Source organism: Megachile rotundata, chromosome 5 (assembly GCF_050947335.1).
Source record: "Megachile rotundata isolate GNS110a chromosome 5, iyMegRotu1, whole genome shotgun sequence".
Taxonomy (NCBI): domain Eukaryota; kingdom Metazoa; phylum Arthropoda; class Insecta; order Hymenoptera; family Megachilidae; genus Megachile; species Megachile rotundata.
This window is the reverse complement of record NC_134987.1, coordinates 8563505-8581750: the sequence shown is the minus strand read 5'-3', so window position 1 is coordinate 8581750 and position 18246 is coordinate 8563505. Positions and strand designations below refer to the sequence as shown.

Here is an 18246-nt window from a genome sequence, read left to right as displayed (position 1 = left end):
TGAACATATAAACAATTGTAGAGATAATTAAATGTGAATTTCATAATCAATTTTGTATCATTCCAAGATTTTCCTTAACCCGTGTAGAAAGTGATAGAGGATATACCATGTCTATTGACACTATTACATTTTTAATTTCCATGAAAATGGAAATCGATAAGATATGTACTTGTACCCTACATATATTTTCCTCGTTGAAGCAGCATAAAATAATTGCAGAAACTACACGAAGCATTTGCACGACGTACAGGTAATAATAATATTATTACTAATAATATAAATTATATAAGGCTTGAGTAATGCTGAAGTAAATATCATTAATTTATCGATTTACTCTAACATTTCTTTTATTTTAAAATTAAAAAAGAAAGTTTATATGAAGCAGTGGGGTCTGCTATTTTTATTTTAAATTTTTCGAAATTGGAGCAAGTGGCGCCATCTCTCCGGCAAACAGGATGAACTACGTACTTTTGAAACTGTAGTTTCAGTAGTTCCCATTTTCTACCAATAGATGGCAGGAAAATAGAAATCTCAAACTAAGAATGGTTAAAAATTAGTAATAATTCGATAAAGTAAAACATTTTTGCACTTCGACGCATTTCATTTTATATTGCAGTCAATTGGATTAATAAAATCAACTGTATTTATTAAATTGAACCAAGGAGATATACGTGGCGCCAGTTTATGGACTAAAAAATTGGCGTCCATCTAGCGGCGAAACGGGTGAATTAAACCTAAAAAATGAGGGTCCGTACACGCATATATGGAAAATAAAAAAATGAATATTTCGGCACTTTGACGACGTAGTATGGTTCCTGAGGCATTTAGAAACAAATTTCTATTAGGGTTTGATGCGTTTTGATGCCTAATAAAGCCAGAAAATCAATTTTTGTCGAATTCGGTCCAAAACGGTACAGGTGGCGCCATCTAGCGGCAAGCGGCGGAACTATGAAAAACTAAAATTTCGATTTTCTCCGAAATTAGGCAATTTTACGTATTTCTGAGGGTCAGAAATTGTTCTGTGACCTCCCTAGAACCCATATATTGCCACAAGAACCTTCTCAGAGCGCTAGAAAAGAAAATAAAAAAATAGGTCAAAACATGGACTAAAAAATTGGCGTCCATCTAGCGGTGGAAATTGGAACTACAAAAATATAAAAATGCGATTTTCTCGAAAATTAGCGAACTTTGAGTACTTCTGAGGCTCAGAAAGTGTCATGTGATCGCATTAGAAGCAAAATAACGCAATAAAAGTTTCCCGAAAGCTTTAATAAAGAAAATGAAAAATATGTGATTTCATGGAGAAAATTTGTGATGCCATCTAGCGGCGAAACTGCGAACTAAACTGAAAACCGTATGTCCGCACACGTGTTAAGGAAAAATATAAAAAGTAATGTTTCGCAACTTTGACAGCGTAATATGCTTCTTTAGACATTTTAAAGCAATTTTTGTTGAATAAGTTATTCATTTTTTTGCCTATTAAGCCCAGAAAATCAATTTTTATTTGACCCCTTAACGCCTGTTCGGGCATACGTTTTTTCAGTTTACTTCTCTGTTTCGCCGCTAGATGGCGCCACAAATTTTCTCCATAAAATGACATATTTTTCATTTTCTTTATTAAAGCTTTCAGGAAACTTTTATTGCTTTATTTTGGTTCTAATGCGATCACATAGCACTTTCTGAGCCTCAGAAGTACTCAAAGTTCGCTAATTTTCGAGAAAATCGCTTTTTTATATTTCTGTAGTTCCAACTTTCACCGCTAGATGGACGCCAATTTTTTAGTCCATGAAATGGGCTATTTTTCTATTTTCTTTAATAATGGCCCTAGCAGGCTATAATTATATTCGTTCGATTCCTTAGGCGACAAGGAAAAATTCGTATATCTCAGCATTTTGAAAAAGTCTCTAGTTCTCGAGAAAATCGAAATTTTCTATTTTTGTAGTTCCAACTTTCACCGCTAGATGGACGGCAATTTTTTGGTCCATGAAATGGGCTATCTTTCTAATTTCTTTAATAAGGGTCCTAGAGGGCTATGAAAGTACTCATTCGATTCCGTAGGCGATAAGGAACGATTTGTATATCTCAGAATTGCGGGAAAGTGCCTAGTTTTCGAGAAAATCGAGATTTTATTTTTTCGTAGTTCCACCGCTCGCCGCTAGATGGCGCCACCTGTACCGTTTTGGACCGAATTCGACAAAAATTGATTTTCTGGCTTTATTCGGCATTAAAACGCATCAAACCCTAATAGAAATTTGTTTCTAAATGCCTCAGGAACCATACTACGTCGTCAAAGTGCCGAAATATTGCACTTTGCATGCGCAGTAGAATTGACATAGGCGGCTCATGTACGTATCGCAATGCTGACACAAAATAATTAATTACTCATTACCCGAACATTATTTATGAACTTTTATGATCGAATCATGTAAATAATACATTGCTGACCATTCTTTAATCACAAAAGTTCATAGACACTGTTCAGAAAGTGAGTAATTAACGATTTTGTATACTGATTATCGTATATATTCCTCCTGCGCGCCGCCCGTGCATGCCACTGAGGAATAATTACCGAAAAACCATATCCCCGTAGACTTTAATGCAAAATTGAATTTGCTCGCGCTTATGTACTTGACTTTTCAACTTTTTTGTCCTCGTTTTTCTCTTGCACCACTCAACCAATTCAACTGGATGACACTGTTGACTATTTTTGCTTTAGTGTGAAATTTACTCGCTCGCTCAACATTGTTAGGTTAGGCACGGAGCGCCTCCATCAAACAGACCTAGTTAGTTATAGTGTAATTTAAAATTTTTAACTGTTAATAAACTGTTAATAAATGCAGAAGATATATTAATGATATTTCGAATGTATTCGAGAACGGCAACCGCAGCGCCATCTAGCGGCAGAACATGGGAACTAACGGAGCCGCTTTTTCAAAAGCTTGTAGTTCACTCCTTTCGCCGGAGAGATGGCGCCACACGTAATATTAAAAATCAGATTTAATAATTGTTGTTATTTACGGGTCAATAGAGGATAATATACTTCAAATTACTTCCAGAAGCAATACTAGTTTAGAATAATTGGAAGTTCTTAACTACTCAATACAAGCAGTATTCGAAATTTGGAAAAATTTAGTTAGATTCGGAACGTGACGGTATTTTGAAGTTTCGTTCAGGTTTCTGATAATGTATAAAACACTTCTTGAGACTAAAGAGAATTGGATAGTTTACTTTAAACATAACGAAAGGGATATGATACACAAATCGTTGTAAATGGTTTGCTTCTCGAATTCAGATGCTGTCGGTAATATCGGTGTAAGTAAGGTAACATGTCTGCAGGGGCCGCGATGAAAAATTGTCAGTTTTCCAGATTCGAGAACTTGATATATACAACTATCTACCCGTTCAATTTTCTTAATTACTACACTCCATATTCCTAAATACTCAAAGTTCTAACTTCTCAAGTTTCCTAAATTTTCTAATGCTTAAATTTCTAATTGTCACTGCACTAAATTTTCAAGTTCCTCATGTTTTAAGTTTCCAACTGTTTAAAGTCTCAAATCTTTACTGTCTCAAACATTCGAAGAAATTTTCAAAACTCTCAGTATTCGAAAGGTACGTTCACAATAAAGTTCCAAATCTCCCAGTATTCGAAAAGAAGCTCTGTTCCGACATATCATTCTACCCTCAGCATCCCCAACCTATTACGTTATTCGAGCTTTCACCCATAAGATATTTATATCTTATCACGCGGTATCGCGCGCATCTCATTACCTCTAAACGCTCGATCACGCAATAAACCTAAACGACCCGTTACACAGTGCTCAGCTTTTCTTGATTCCGTCATTCGATCGATACTATTGCTTTTATCGCAATCCAATCACCTCTCCGATCGTTGTTATTAACAACAATAGAAACAGCAGAAATATCGAGGTTATTGAGCTTCTAATCGTCGCAATTGGATACGACGAATCGCGAGTACAACGACGAACGCGCAGGCTCGTGGAGGGCGCGAACGTCTCGGCCAGAGACGAGACACAGTGAGACGAAACGAAACGGAAGAGCGTTGCTAAATATAATACGTGAAGGCACGCGATTCTCTTACGGTTGGGGACCGCAGAATGGTCATGAACATCCGAAAGTACAAACATCGTAGTCGGTGGTGAACTTCTGTTTTGTTATATCAGTGATACGTTTCCGCTCGGAGAAGTTCGGACGTGCCTGGAATAAGGTGGTGAACGAAACGAGCCGGAGAAAAAATTCTTAGTTCGATTGTGCGATTTTTGCGCGAGTGATTTTACATGTATTTTAGGTATCCTACCGATGTCGTCTCTGTCACGTGGTAACCGGCTGAATTACAGGTAAGCTGCAGTTCCAGCTAATCGGTTAATGGGAGGTGATGTAATATTTGTCGTGTCGAGAGGTGAATCATCTTTATGTGATCCATGGTGGTCGAAAACGACACTGATTATGTACAGAATGATTATATACAGAACTGTTCGTAAAATGACTGAATTATAGAAATTATAGAAATGATTGAAATACTTGTGACAGTTTTATAAATTGACGATGAAAGATTTTCAATAACTTGCATATTCAAGTGTCACATTAAATACTTGTCATATTAAAGAAATAGACTAATAATAATCCTGCTGATTTTTTAAAATATACATGTTTATGTCTATCCAGCACTAGACCTTCTTTCCAGGAGGCAATATAATTACCTATAATTATATGTTAATACAAAGTGTATTTTAAGATTCACTTTATCTTAAATCGTAAAATAATGACTAATATAACAGTTTTTCCTTGCTTGTGCCTATATTTGTTTAGTAATTTATGTGTCTGTTACAAGCCAAATTAGTGTGATCGGTCGTGTGACTGTTTCCTTTTATTCTTAGACCCTCGTGCACCAAACATATTGACGTATGTACAATTTATATTGCGCGGTTAATTACATTTACTTTCACGAATTACGATCGATAATATTATAATTTTGCTAATATTATTATTATTATTATTAGCAAAATTATTTGTTACTGATATTCTAAAATGTTTCTATCCGGTTAATTATATGCTTGACTTATACTTTGTTATCTTCCTAGCCCTGTAAACGTATCTACATTGTACACTATAACTAAAAAGTTTGGGTACCATATTGCATGTGTTTGCCATACTTTGACTAAGAAATTCTTTCAATTTGAACTTTTTCATTTAGATAAACTTTTAAGCAATTTTCTTGTTAAGAAGAAATAGAAATTTACTTGTACTGAGTTAATTGAAACTTAAAATTAAGTTAAAATTACACGAAAATCGTTGCAAATTCAGAAAAACACCTCGTGATAAGCCATATACTGTTTTGCTTTACAACCTCATTTCAACACACGGTACACCTTCGTTTTTTCGTTGAAATGCATTTACAAAATTCATCCAAGTATATGGACACGAAAGAGATTTCCATTAATTAGCCACGTGTTGTATGAACAATTATATCGAGTTATGCACTATATCGTTTAGAGTTCGATTTCCGCGCGGTTAGTCACGTATCAAATCCCAATATATCGCATCACTTTCTAGTCCTCGGGACTTTAGTACATTAATATTGAAACTTTTGTTTTCTAAAACGAAAATAAAAAATTGTGAAATTAAGTCTACCATTACTCCCAGAGTAATTACACCGTTTTTGACGTTCGCGATAAACAAGCCTCATTTACAGTTAGACAGTGCTGCTCGCTGCTTTTCAAACGACATTCGAGGATCGTTTGGACAGCCCTTTTCGGTTTAATGGAGTAGGGGAGAAAATTGTTCGTCCAAAGCGTCTTTTATAGAATTCCTCGATCAATAGCCGCGCTCTGTGCCAGTCCGTACAGTTCGTAAATACGACAACCATGTTCAGATTGTGTTTCAACGTGTTCGAGCGTATTATGTGACATAACTACGTAAGAACGTCGCGCCCGGCATGGTATATCGAATTTCATCGTGAAATGTACGATTGCAATTTCACCCATTAATTTGCTGTCGCGCGAAACTCGACCGAATATAAGAATGCCACGTGATGGTTTCATTGCTTTCAACGAACTTATATAATTTGCCACAACCACGTCCGAGCACGTATTCGATAATGAAAAATTGCAGCGCTGAGAAACTTGTGTTTGGTTAAAAAAATATTCGGAATAGAGGAATTCAGAATTTTCGTAGAGGACAACTTTTGGAGAGGTAAAGTTCTTGATTTATTTTTGTATCGTTTCAAAAATAAAAGTTTTCCTCGCTCATTTTCTTTTTTATCTTTATTCATCTTCTTTATATTTATCACGTTTCCTTTCACGTTAACTTGAGTATGATCGATTGCTGTTGTTTTTAACTTCTATATCGACCAGGAAATTCATTCAGAAAATGAAGTTTCTCGAATGAAGTCCTCCTTCCTTGCAACATTTCACTGCAATGTTTTTAAATATATATTCTTTTGTAACATCGTCAACAACTTTCAAAGCATGATTTATATCGCTACGTGAAAATTATCGCCCCATTATACTAATTGTTTTAAAATGTAACTGTTTAACTTTGTATGCAAATTTGACAATTTTTTAAATTTGTTCGCGCCTCACCTATCTCGAAACTCACGTTAAGAGATCCACGAGATTATGGATTAGAAAATGGAACTTATGCTGTTACAAAATTGGCATCTGGAGAAATAAATCAATTAATTTTCTATGTTGAACAGAGATGAATATTCAGAAGCCCGAGGGACTGTTATCAGTAGTTCTACCTACTGAACTCGCGTCTTCGCCCAGTTCACGGCAGCTCATTATAAATCAGGACCAACAGGTGTGTTCGACGTGAACAATATACCTTTTGTCTTCCACCTTTTCCGTTCCTTTGTTCTGTCGCATGCTATATACGATTAACGTGCTTCGTTAATTCAAGATTATTATCCTCTAATTGTTTGGGTCCTTACAACACTTAACAGCTTTCATTAAAATAAATGACATTTATGTAACAGAACCAATATAACCTTTTCATTTAAAAAGTCATTGATGACAGTAAAAAACGATCAACTGTTATTATCATTACTTATTTATTTGAAGTTTGAATAAGTATAAAATAAAATGTTCGTAAATAATTCTTTGTGGGGTGAAATTTTATTAAGACACTTATTCATTACCTAAAATTTGTTTGAAGTTTGAATAAGTATAAAAGCAAATGTTTGCAAATAATTCTTTGTGGGGTGAAATTTTATTAAGACACTTATTCATTACCTAAAATTTGTTTGAAGTTTGAATAAGTATAAAAGCAAATGTTTGCAAATAATTCTTTGTGGGGTGAAATTTTATTAAGACACTTATTCATTACCTAAAATTTGTTTGAAGTTTGAATAAGTATAAAAGCAAATGTTTGCAAATAATTCTTTGTGGGGTGAAATTTTATTAAAATACTTATTTTTTACTTAAAATTTGTTTGAAGTTTGAATAAGTATAAAAGCAAATGTTTGCAAATAATTCTTTGTGGGGTGAAATTTTATTAAGACACTTATTTTTTACTTAAAATTTGTTTGAAGTTTGAATAAGTACAAAAACAAAATGTTTGCAAATAATTCTTTGTGGGGTGAAATTTTTTTTCAAGACACTCATTCATTACTTAAAACTTGAAGTTACACAAAATTAATATTGTACAAAAATGTTTCACTTGCAATGTAATTTTATACAGGATGAAGAAGCGTCGGATTGCCCATTGTTGACCCCTAGCCCTCCTGGCGCTCAAACGAGCAGTGCCCTGGAATCTGGCGCGATTTTCGTTTCTCTGGAAGGAAATCCCGTGGAATCGATTCCACCGCCAACGCTCGACAACATTAATAAAGAGGATGGACTCAACGAATTCATGAATATAGTGAACAGCTCGAGCAAAGTGCTGAACGATGGTACGTTTTCTTCAATGGACGTTACGTTCACACTCACATGTTTCATAGAATGAATCGCTTTTTACTTTCTTTTATTGCATACAAATTTTCATGTATTTATCGAGGAAATAAATGGTCTTTTAATAAAATTTTATAGATGCAAAGTTTCAAAAAGAAATTTTATAGATGCAAATTTTCGAAAAGAAATTTTATAGATACACAAAATGTTTTAAAAAGAATTTTTATAGATACATATGTTCCAAAAAGGAACTTTACGATGTTTCAACAGAAATGGAAATTTGATATCTTTTATATTTTATTTTATTTTTGTAAGAAGGTCCAAATGATCCAACAACCACCTTGCAAGGATTGAGTCAGTATTTTTATCCACACTCAACACGAACAAAATTCGAAGCCATTTTATGGAGCAACGAATCGCGTCCACAAGTCGGTTGTAAAAGAACCTTACGTAATCACACTGCGTCGATATGCACAATGCTCTCAGTCTGACAGTAAAGTACTTTAATAGGATTCAATTTCAATTGTGGCGACGAATTAATCTTAACAAAGACCGGCCTCTCGACGCGTGCTCGACACTGTCGTTAATACAGTTCAATTCAAAGAATGTCGAAACTTAACGAACTGTAACCAGTTTGACCCTTTGTCGAACACCTTTGTTCAGATTTAACAAAGGGATCTTTGGGAAGAGTTAATAGTACTCTGGGGAAAAATTTCACAAGTTTGAAAATTATGGAGATACTTTATTTGATTGATACTGTGATAAGAAAATTATGGGGGTGTAGCAGAAAAATAATTGTCTGAAAGTTAGGAAAGTTAGGTTAGGAAAAGATGATGGAGGCAGATGATGGAGGCTACTTAGGATAATTATAGTAAAACTGAAATATGAAGGCAAATATTTATTGTAATCGCTGTTTATAGACTTAAATTACTGAAGTAGTGTCTGGATGACAAGATAAATAATTTGGTATTCGTTGTTAGAATAAAATTAGCAACTGAAGTGCGTTTGACTATTAGTGTCCTTATTGACTACTATGGTAATGGCGGTTACGTTACATTTAGAGTCTAAAAGTTCAGCACATTGATTCATCTATTATGCTTAAACCCACTATTAATTGTCTCGACGATAGAAGAAAATAAAATTTTATTAGACAAAATTGAAAGAGGTCGAATGGTGTCCTCCTAGTGTCATTTTCTTAGTCCTAAAGACCTAGTGAGCTAAAATCTCCAAATAAAAATCCGATATGAATCTTTAAGAATAATTTTTGGGTCTCGCTCGACCCTGCGTTAGCTTTGTACAACGCTATCCAAGAGTTAATTTTGCCAATGTGATTGTACTCGGATAAATCACGAGACCAGTATATATAACGTCGATTGTTGTTGTTTCACCGCTTCATAACAATTGCGAAACATGACTGACTTTTAGTTTTGACAGTCAATAGCACCTCGTGATAAAAGAACGTTAATTATTGTAGAGCCAAGTTCCCGTGATCCAATGGTGGAGTCGACGAGCAGTGGCAGCAGCAGCGACACAAACGGACCTGTTTGTGCACAGTTGTTGACGCAGTTGAACACGGCCTATCAACATCTTGCTCCCGATGCTCAAGCACTGGTAAGCATTTGACAGAAATTGGCACCTGTGGCTAGACAGTGCACCACAATCGAACGTATACTTGGTAGGACGAGTACAGTGAAAAACAATGATGAAGACTATAGACGTAGATGATGTGATGGTAATACTGATGGTGGATGCTAGTAGTGGAGAAACCAGTGTAAAGTGATACCCTTTTATGGATGTTTGCTTTTTCATTAATAAACGTTTATAATATTTTTTATCTTTGGGTGATTATAATAACAATTATAAAGCTGGTCAAATTTTATTATATTATTTAATTGATGCACAGAGGGGTAGTAGCGAAAGATACTGAAAGTTTTGAGAATTTTGTCACAGTGAAAATGGAGAGGTATGTCTTGTATTGTGAGGCAGATTGTAAGATGCTATGAGTCTTTAAAAAAAAGAAAAAGTAGTTTAAAAAAGAAACTACTTGATTATTTTGCAATTGTGGAGTTAGTCTCCAGTCATATTGTAAAACATTCATTACTTTGTATACAAATGTAAAAATGTTCCTCAAAACTTTCAAAGTGATTTACGTGTCACATCTACTATTATTTCGCTTCTTATCGTTGTACATACTTCAAATTGAATTTGCACTATTGAGGTAGTGATTCATTGGTAACACACGTGACGAGTTATGTTAATTATAATTTTATGTTTACTAAACCGGTATGAGTGGTCGAAGCTTGTACTCGTTTCATTAAGTATACTTCTGGTTGTAATGAATTATTAAATTATTTTCTTCTCGATGAAGTTTGATAATTTTGATACAGTTAAAAACTGGTTTACTTATGTCTTATGTCATTCTTTCTGTCGAAAAATATTTTCGTTGTATAAACGGGTTTACTTGACGGTTTAGTGTCGTATTCGATTTAAGAAAGAATGAACGTGATGAAACATGATGTCGAGCCAGTGAGGGATTAATTATATTACTATGATATATAGATGTACATACATGTATTATATGTTTGTTACTACAAAGCTTTCTGCACATTTATGAATAACATTGTGTGGTAAAATGCTAACAGTTTGTAGTAATTCATGTGTCAGATGATATTAATTATTGCTGTGATTTATATGTAACAGACGAACTATAAATATTAATTTGTATAAGATACTCAGTTTGTTTTCGTTTATTCACTAATACACGTTTTGTTTTGGCCACGGCCGATCACCTATTCTACTTTTGGTGTAAGTGTGTCAAGTTCAATTGCATCTACGCTTTTATTTTTGATACAAGTCATCGTCGCTTCGGTCGCATATATCAAATCGTTCCAACTCTTTATTATGTGCTGGTGTACACTTTTGTTAATTCATTAATTGGAAAATTGCAATTGTTAGATACCAAATTCTCAAATTTCCAAATTCCTACATTTCCAAATTTTAAAATTCTCAAATTCTCATATTTCCAAATTTCCAAATTTCCAAATTTCTAAATTCCCAAATTCCCAAATTTCCAAATTTCCAAATTTCCAAATTTCCAAATTCCCAAATTTTCAAATTCTCAAATTTTCCAATTTCCTAAGCTCCCAGTTCCTCAACTCCCCAACTCCTCAACTTTCCAATTCTCCAATTTCCCAGTTCCAAAATTCCCCAATTCCAAAATTTCCCAATTCCAAAAATTCCCAATTCCAAAAATTCCCAATTCCAAAATTTCCCAATTCCAAAAATTCCCAATTCCAAAATTTCCCAATTCTAAAATTCTCCAATTCCAAAATTTCCCAATTTCCCAATTTCCCAATTTCCCAATTCCCCAATTCCACAATTCCACAATTCCCCAATTCCCTTATTCCCCAATTCCTCATTCCCCAATTCCTCATTCCCCAATTCCCCATTTCCCTATTCCACAATCCCCCAATTCCCCTATTCCCCTATTCCCCTATTCCCCAAATCCCAAATCCCAAATTCCCCAAATCCCAAATTCCCCAAATCCCAAATTCCCCAAATCCCAAATTCCCCAAATCCCAAATTCCCCAAATCCCAAATTCCCCAAATCCCAAATTCCCCAAATCCCAAATCCCCAATTTCCAAATTTCCAATTCCCAAATCCCCAAATTTCCAAATCTCCAGTTCCCAAATCCCCAATTCCCAATTCCCCAATTCCCCAATTCCCAAATCCCCAATTCCCAAATCCCAAATCCTAAATTCCCAAATCCCCAATTCTCAATTCCCCAAATTTCCAAATCCCCAATTCCCAAATCCCAAATCCCAAATCCCAAATTCCCAAATCCCCAACTCCCAATTCCCCAATTCCCAAATCCCCAATTCCCAAATCCCCAAATTCCTCAATTTCTAATTTAAAAAATTCTAAACTTCCAACTTTCTCTATGACCTACAGTAGTGAAAGACGCCCAGAGTTGGCAATATAACGAAAGTCTACTGTATTTCACTCCTCCAGACATGACTCTCAAAGTAAATTAAATTAAACCTTCACATAATTATTCTTTCTACCTTCCAACTTTTTTCCATCTCAGTAATTGTTTCTTTTTGCCAACATGTAATGTTATTCATACGTTATAATGGTCTTTCATTTATCCTGCGTCGACTGCGTCGAGCATGTATTTCTCAGAAAATATTCCTGTCCGTGTACTTAGGAACGAAAAATAGAAAGTTAAATATTAACTATACTTCTGTTACGTAATTTCTGCTTGCAACACGTGAAATATGAATATCGCAGAAGTTCTTCACGGTGTTAATCGCTTCATTTAAACGAACAATTTATTGTTGCTGCAAATAATGATTCAGCGAAATGTAGTTTAGATTTAAACCGAATATCTTTATGTATTTCGCTGTCGTCTGTTCTTTGATTAATAACCTGTAGTTCCATTTTGAAAAGCAGTTTGCGAACGCTTTAATCAGCATATTTTCATCTGCTTGGCACAAACGAGGAATATCTTGCCAAACATTGCGTGCCGTTTTTGCAATACATCCGATCGGTCATATCTTTCAACTATTAAATTAGTCAAACTATTATCTTCGTTAATTTAACGGCAGGGTAAATTTATTGGTTGTCGGTATTGTCTTCCTTCTTCGGTATTTTAACTAATCTGAATTCGTACACTGATTGCCACATCAAAGATACACAGCATGAGATACTCAATAGACTTTCAATATTAGTAGACTCCCGATATATTACCGCTAAAAGAGTTTCAGCAGTAGCAAGTTTTTAGAATGGTCACTATATTGTTTCAGACATAATATATTTTGATACAGTTTTATTCTCTGTGGTCTGCAAACAGGGACCATTATTTGAGACTCCTAAACTCGGCAATATAACGAGAACCTACTGTATTTGCAATTTTTCTTTCTTTCTAATATCCTGTGGTTATTTGGCTGAAGTAGAGGTTTCACAAGAAATACTGTATTGATCGACTTTTTTAACAAGTTTCTCTTCCTCGAACGTGCTTGCATCTTTTCACGTTCGCCGGTTCTCGATTTCATCACGATTTAGACACGGTCAACTGTATATCACGTCTGCAATAAGGCCTCACGTGCAACTTCTGGCATGCATATCTTCCACGTTTTGTGTTATAAGCATCACACGTGTAAACAGTAGCTAAATTCCTTCCTAACAGGTTTATTTTCGGATTATCAAAGGATTGACGCCTCGGAAATGATCCGTAACAGGATCAAATAGGTACATCAAATTTTGGTCCTCTAAATGTTTTATTTTTACATAATGTACTGGGTGATCAGTATCGCCGTCATTCTTGAAATATTTTGATTGTTCAACAAAAGAAATATTACATACAATTAACTAGTATTTTTATTTTAATAAAACATCATCTATTACATATCACAACACAAGTTCCAAAGTTGAACGATCAAACTGTTCCACAAATAAAAGCAAGAAATGAGGATGTGGACAAAACGATTCGTAAGATTCTAACACGAGACACATATATATTAACATGCAAAAGTTTCATTCAAGCGCTCAACAATGCTTGCCACTTGGTGCCATCTTAAGACGAACTCAACGACACGTTCTTTTGTTCACTAATTCGCCAAGAAAATCTCATTGAATAAGAAACTACAGTTCATCTAATACAAGGATTCATACATTATGGTGGTGGTGTGTTTCCCCGGGACAAAAATGGGCTGATATTACGTCAGCGTTGTATATACCTGTTCGTGTTGCAGAGAACTGTGCCAACCATCGTTGTTATCCATGTTAACTAATCCACCGCTTGCCGCTTTCTAACATCCTTATGAACTTACACTGTAACTGTTTAGTTTTACAATCAGGAGAACGGAGGGAAGCCACCATTGGTTGGGATTCAGCTGGTTGTGCCGAAGCCGTCGAAGGATTATCGTTTCATGAAATGGAACTGGCCGCTCATACGAAAGACGTGCTTCTGGTCGTTAATGTCTTTGCTAGCTGGATGCACGGCACTCGTCATCGGTGTCATCGCCACGATGCCAAGAAAGTGTGTATTCGAATATCTTACAATTATAATAGAACCTCTATTTGTAGATTCTTGTACTTGGTAGTACCTCGAGAATGCTAACTATAGAAATATTCGGATGATTTATCGATGTCGCAAGAAAAATCTGAACGAATTTGTCGAATAAAGATAGCAATTATTTAGTGTCTGACTTCCAAGTATAGAGAATTGTACCTACTAATAACCAGAACTGTCTTTGTGCAAGATTTCAGAAATTACATACCTTGCAAAGTTAATATCTTGTTCACACGACAGTTCTGCTAATAGCTATATGTGTACAATGCATATAGTTAACACGCGATTCGTTTCAACAGGTGCGACCCAACAGTACAATGGTGGCAGGGTAGCGTCTTCTACGAGATCTTCCCAGCCTCCTTCCAAGACTCGTCCAAAGGTGGTGACGGTATCGGCGACATACGAGGCATCACCATGCGCCTGGACTATTTAAAGGAATTAGGTATTCGGGGGATTCGTTTGAACTCCATTTTCCCAGCGGTGCATTATCCGGAATACTACTCGAACATCGACAACCTGACAGACTTGAACGAACACCTGGGAACGTTGGACGATTTCGCCATACTGGTTCGAGAGGTTCATCGCAGAAACATGAGCCTACTCTTGGATCTACCTCTGTATCCCTTTATAAAGACATTGTTCGAGGATGATATCCCTGAAAACAAGTCAAACAAGACGAACAAAGCGTTACGAGAGAGGAGGGATGTTACCGATGACACTCTGCTGCAGAAGGTGGTGCCGACGACACCCTCCTCGTCGATTCAGGCGATTCAACAGGCTATGTTCCCGACAGCCCCCCCTCTGGAGCAGTCGCAGCAACAAGCTCTTCTGTCGAATGCAGTGAAACCTATGACGGAGGATCCGATTACCACCGCGATCAGGATCTGGTTACAGAGGGGCGTCGATGGGTTCTATCTGAAAGGACTCGAGCACTACGTCGACGAAGAATCCTTCGCGAGCAATGTAAGGCATTGGAAGTCCATTTTGGGACCAGAAAGGATACTCATTTGTCACGTAGACGCACTGAACGCTGCGAAATCCGTCGCTGCAAAAAACTCCATTTTGAATAGGGTGGATCTGGTAGACGTTACGTTGCGCATCGCGAACGGAACCAAAGAGATCAAGAGACAGATCGAGGACATCACGAGAGGTTTGTTGTTCGAGAAACCCGGGTATCCTTGGATACATTGGTCCATAGGCGGAGTGGACTTCGCGAGGATAGCCTCTACCGTTAACGTCAAGAACGCCACCATGGCTACTACTTTGTTAGGGATGATGCTACCGGGAACGCCGAGTATATTTTACGGAGACGAGGTACACAGTTGGAATGTAACGCGAATGTACCTATAATCTTGAGGCACACTTGGATCTTGAGTACCACCGGAAGTACTGATTATTGTGTGCATTAGTCTTTAATGTACAGAATCAGTGGTTCAGGAAGGTGAGTCTAGGGCACGAGATAAGAAGAAAATATTGTATGAAGATACGTTGTCCAAAAAATTCTTTCACTGAATAAAAATTAATTCAGTCCAGCCTCTTTATAAATTATAATCGAACTGTATTTTCTACAGAATCAATTATAATCCCAAATTTTTATTGAAGTAGATTAACTGTTCGAATTATGCAGCTCATTCGATCTTCGAACTTAGCATACCTCCTAATTACACTTATCAATTTAATTAAAATAAAAAATGGTAGATTATGGTCTTAGAAAATCGAATGAGGGTTAAATAACAGCATGCATTGCATGCATTCAAAGTACATCTGGACACTCTATAATCATAGAATACTTTTTTCTTATTTTGTGATCTAGATTTACCTTTTCGAATAATGCCGATTAACATTTCTCTTGTGCCAAATATTTCACTTTTTACACATGATGTCTCAATACGTCTGACAGACGTTCATCACTAACAATTTTCAAGTCTTGTTTATATTTAGATAGGTATCGTGGACTGCGAATGCGAGGATCACAAAGACCTTGCCCACGTGCATAATGTGCCCCCTATGTACTGGGACAAGAACAATGAATCTGGCATTAAGTTTACGTCCCTTCCCACAGCGTGGCTTCCGGAAGCTACGAAACCTTTAGAGACGAGTCTGATCGGAACAATTGCTGCGATGGCGCATCTCCGATCGCAAACTACTCCGATTTATGTTAAAGCGGTGCTAAAACAAAACCAGGTGCTGGCGAACTGTGATATTAGGTAACTATTTTGATTTATACAGATTGAACTTAGGTTTAATTAAAAAAATAAACTCTCTGGATATTCTTTAAGTTTGTGTACATATGACTTTTTGATCCTCTCAAGAGTCTGCTTAATAAAATTTTTGTTAATGCTGCAGTTGATGATGTGTTAATTTATTTTTTTAAATGATGCAGTTCTTGAATGAAATTTACTGATTGATATCTTTTTTTGCAGATACGCAGAAGATGAAATCATCGTAATAGAACGATGGTATCCACGACGAAATTCGTACGTGTTTGTGGCGAATTTAGGCAACGAGACACAGACGAAGGATTTATCTTTCCTCTACTATGGCGGCCATGTCGTGGTTGGTCCGACGTACAGAATGAACCGAGAAGTCTATTTAAAACAGCTAGTTATACCTCCGGGCGAGGCACTCATCATAAAACTCGATAAATAAGATCTAATTCGAAATCAAAATGTTACGTATCATGTTCGTCTTTTTTAATTGATGTATTAACGTGAATTTGTGATATTTCATTTGGACGATATCGTTGCGAACGTTGTACAACGAATATTGAAATGCGAAAGTTCCTATTTATTGGAGATCAAGCGTGCTTGATCTGATGATGAATGGAAAAAAAAGAATCAAAATTTAGATTAACGATAAATGATATCGAAGAAGCACAACGAATGTTCGAGCATTTCACATTCCAGAAAAAAGGGCAGATCATTTCACGTTCGCTTGTGTTCATCTTTGACGATCAAATTCTAGAACGAGGCACTCGTCCTCCATTTTGTACGTCCTAATTGTTTTGATAATAAAACTCAAAATATTTGCGGCTCTATTGAATCTGTTCACGATCGTACTTCGGTTTCGAGCTGTTTTACATTCGTGAAGTACAAGAAAATTTCTTTGTATCGAATAGATCTTTTTTTAAATCTCAGGTCGAATTTGAAAGTAACACGAAATATTTTTATAATATATTTTATCGCGTGTCATACGAACTGTTCGCAACGTACGTAATTTTCCCTTCTTTTATAGTAAATTTCGTACTGATCGAGCGATGTTTTATCGATGCGTGAATTAAATGGTGCTTATGTAAAATCAATATTTTTGTATTTTCATTCAATACACCATGACTCCATCACGTGTCCTTTTGACACACGTCTTTGTATTTTGCCTGTGATTTATTTGTAATATGTGTTCGTTCGAAATCAAAATATTCCAGGTACAAATTGTGTATACAGTAAACATTAATGCAGGATAAACAGTTTAATAAAAGTTATTAGTTATTGACTAAATAATCAACTATGTTATTGGCGTGTAATTAATTACCCAAGTCTATGTACGGGTAACTAGATCATCTCTAGATTTACTAAATTAAATTATTATTAATAACTGCTTTTCTAGAATGACTATACAAATTTATAATAAAAAGCACTTATTCGATATTGCAAAATATAAAAATAGTTAAAAGTTTAATTTTAGTGCCACATGTTTATAGCGCAGTTTGTAGATAATATACCGAATTATATTAGTATAAGATTGTTAAATGTCCGTGGTTGAGAACCACTTGCACCTTTCTCGCAAGTGCTCGCATGCGGCAGTAGTTCATACATAAATGTTCTGTAAAACGGTAGACCTGCAGAAGTTTCTTCGAGCAACACCGCGGAGCCACAATCGGAGTTCTCAGTGACTCTCATGCTCTGAGGAAAGTCCCTGGACCCTCGGCAGAAAGTGTCGTAGTACAAAAGCTACTAGCCTGCCGCCATCTTCTCGATAAGGAAAGGAAGCTTCGGCTGATCTTCGAGTTGGGCGGTAGAGTATTGGTCAAAGCACAGTAATGTTGTCGAGACAAAATTCTTCTCTAACTCTCACGAGTAGGGAGAAGAATTTGTCCAACCCAACAGGGCTTATAACGAGGAAACTTCATCATCTTTTCTTTTTTCCAATTTATATTTTCACATACACTTTGTTAAATGTTTATGAGTGGAGACCCACTCTAGAAATAATATTTTTCACCCACTATTCTTATGCATTATTTTCTACAGTTCTATAATTTTAACATT

The 18246-nt window shown here is 35.9% G+C and overlaps 1 protein-coding gene across 7 annotated transcripts; it reads left to right on the top strand.

The window, feature by feature from the left end:
- Positions 1–3977: 3977 nt before the first annotated feature.
- Positions 3978–18110, top strand: LOC100881834 (amino acid transporter heavy chain SLC3A1). 7 transcript variants are annotated; one of them, XM_012291343.2, is made up of 8 exons: positions 3978–4358; positions 6719–6822; positions 7702–7912; positions 9385–9521; positions 13770–13951; positions 14284–15298; positions 15926–16191; positions 16408–18110. In XM_012291343.2, exons 2-8 carry the CDS (start codon positions 6721–6723, stop codon positions 16631–16633), a joined length of 2139 nt encoding a protein of 712 aa, XP_012146733.1. In that variant the 5' UTR covers positions 3978–4358; positions 6719–6720; the 3' UTR covers positions 16634–18110. The 7 variants fall into 7 exon arrangements, with proteins under 7 accessions (XP_012146733.1, XP_003705824.1, XP_076388021.1 ...); XM_003705776.3 differs by having other exon boundaries at positions 13758–13951; XM_012291342.2 differs by lacking the exon at positions 3978–4358 and adding an exon at positions 5851–6213 and having other exon boundaries at positions 13758–13951.
- Positions 18111–18246: the final 136 nt, after the last annotated feature.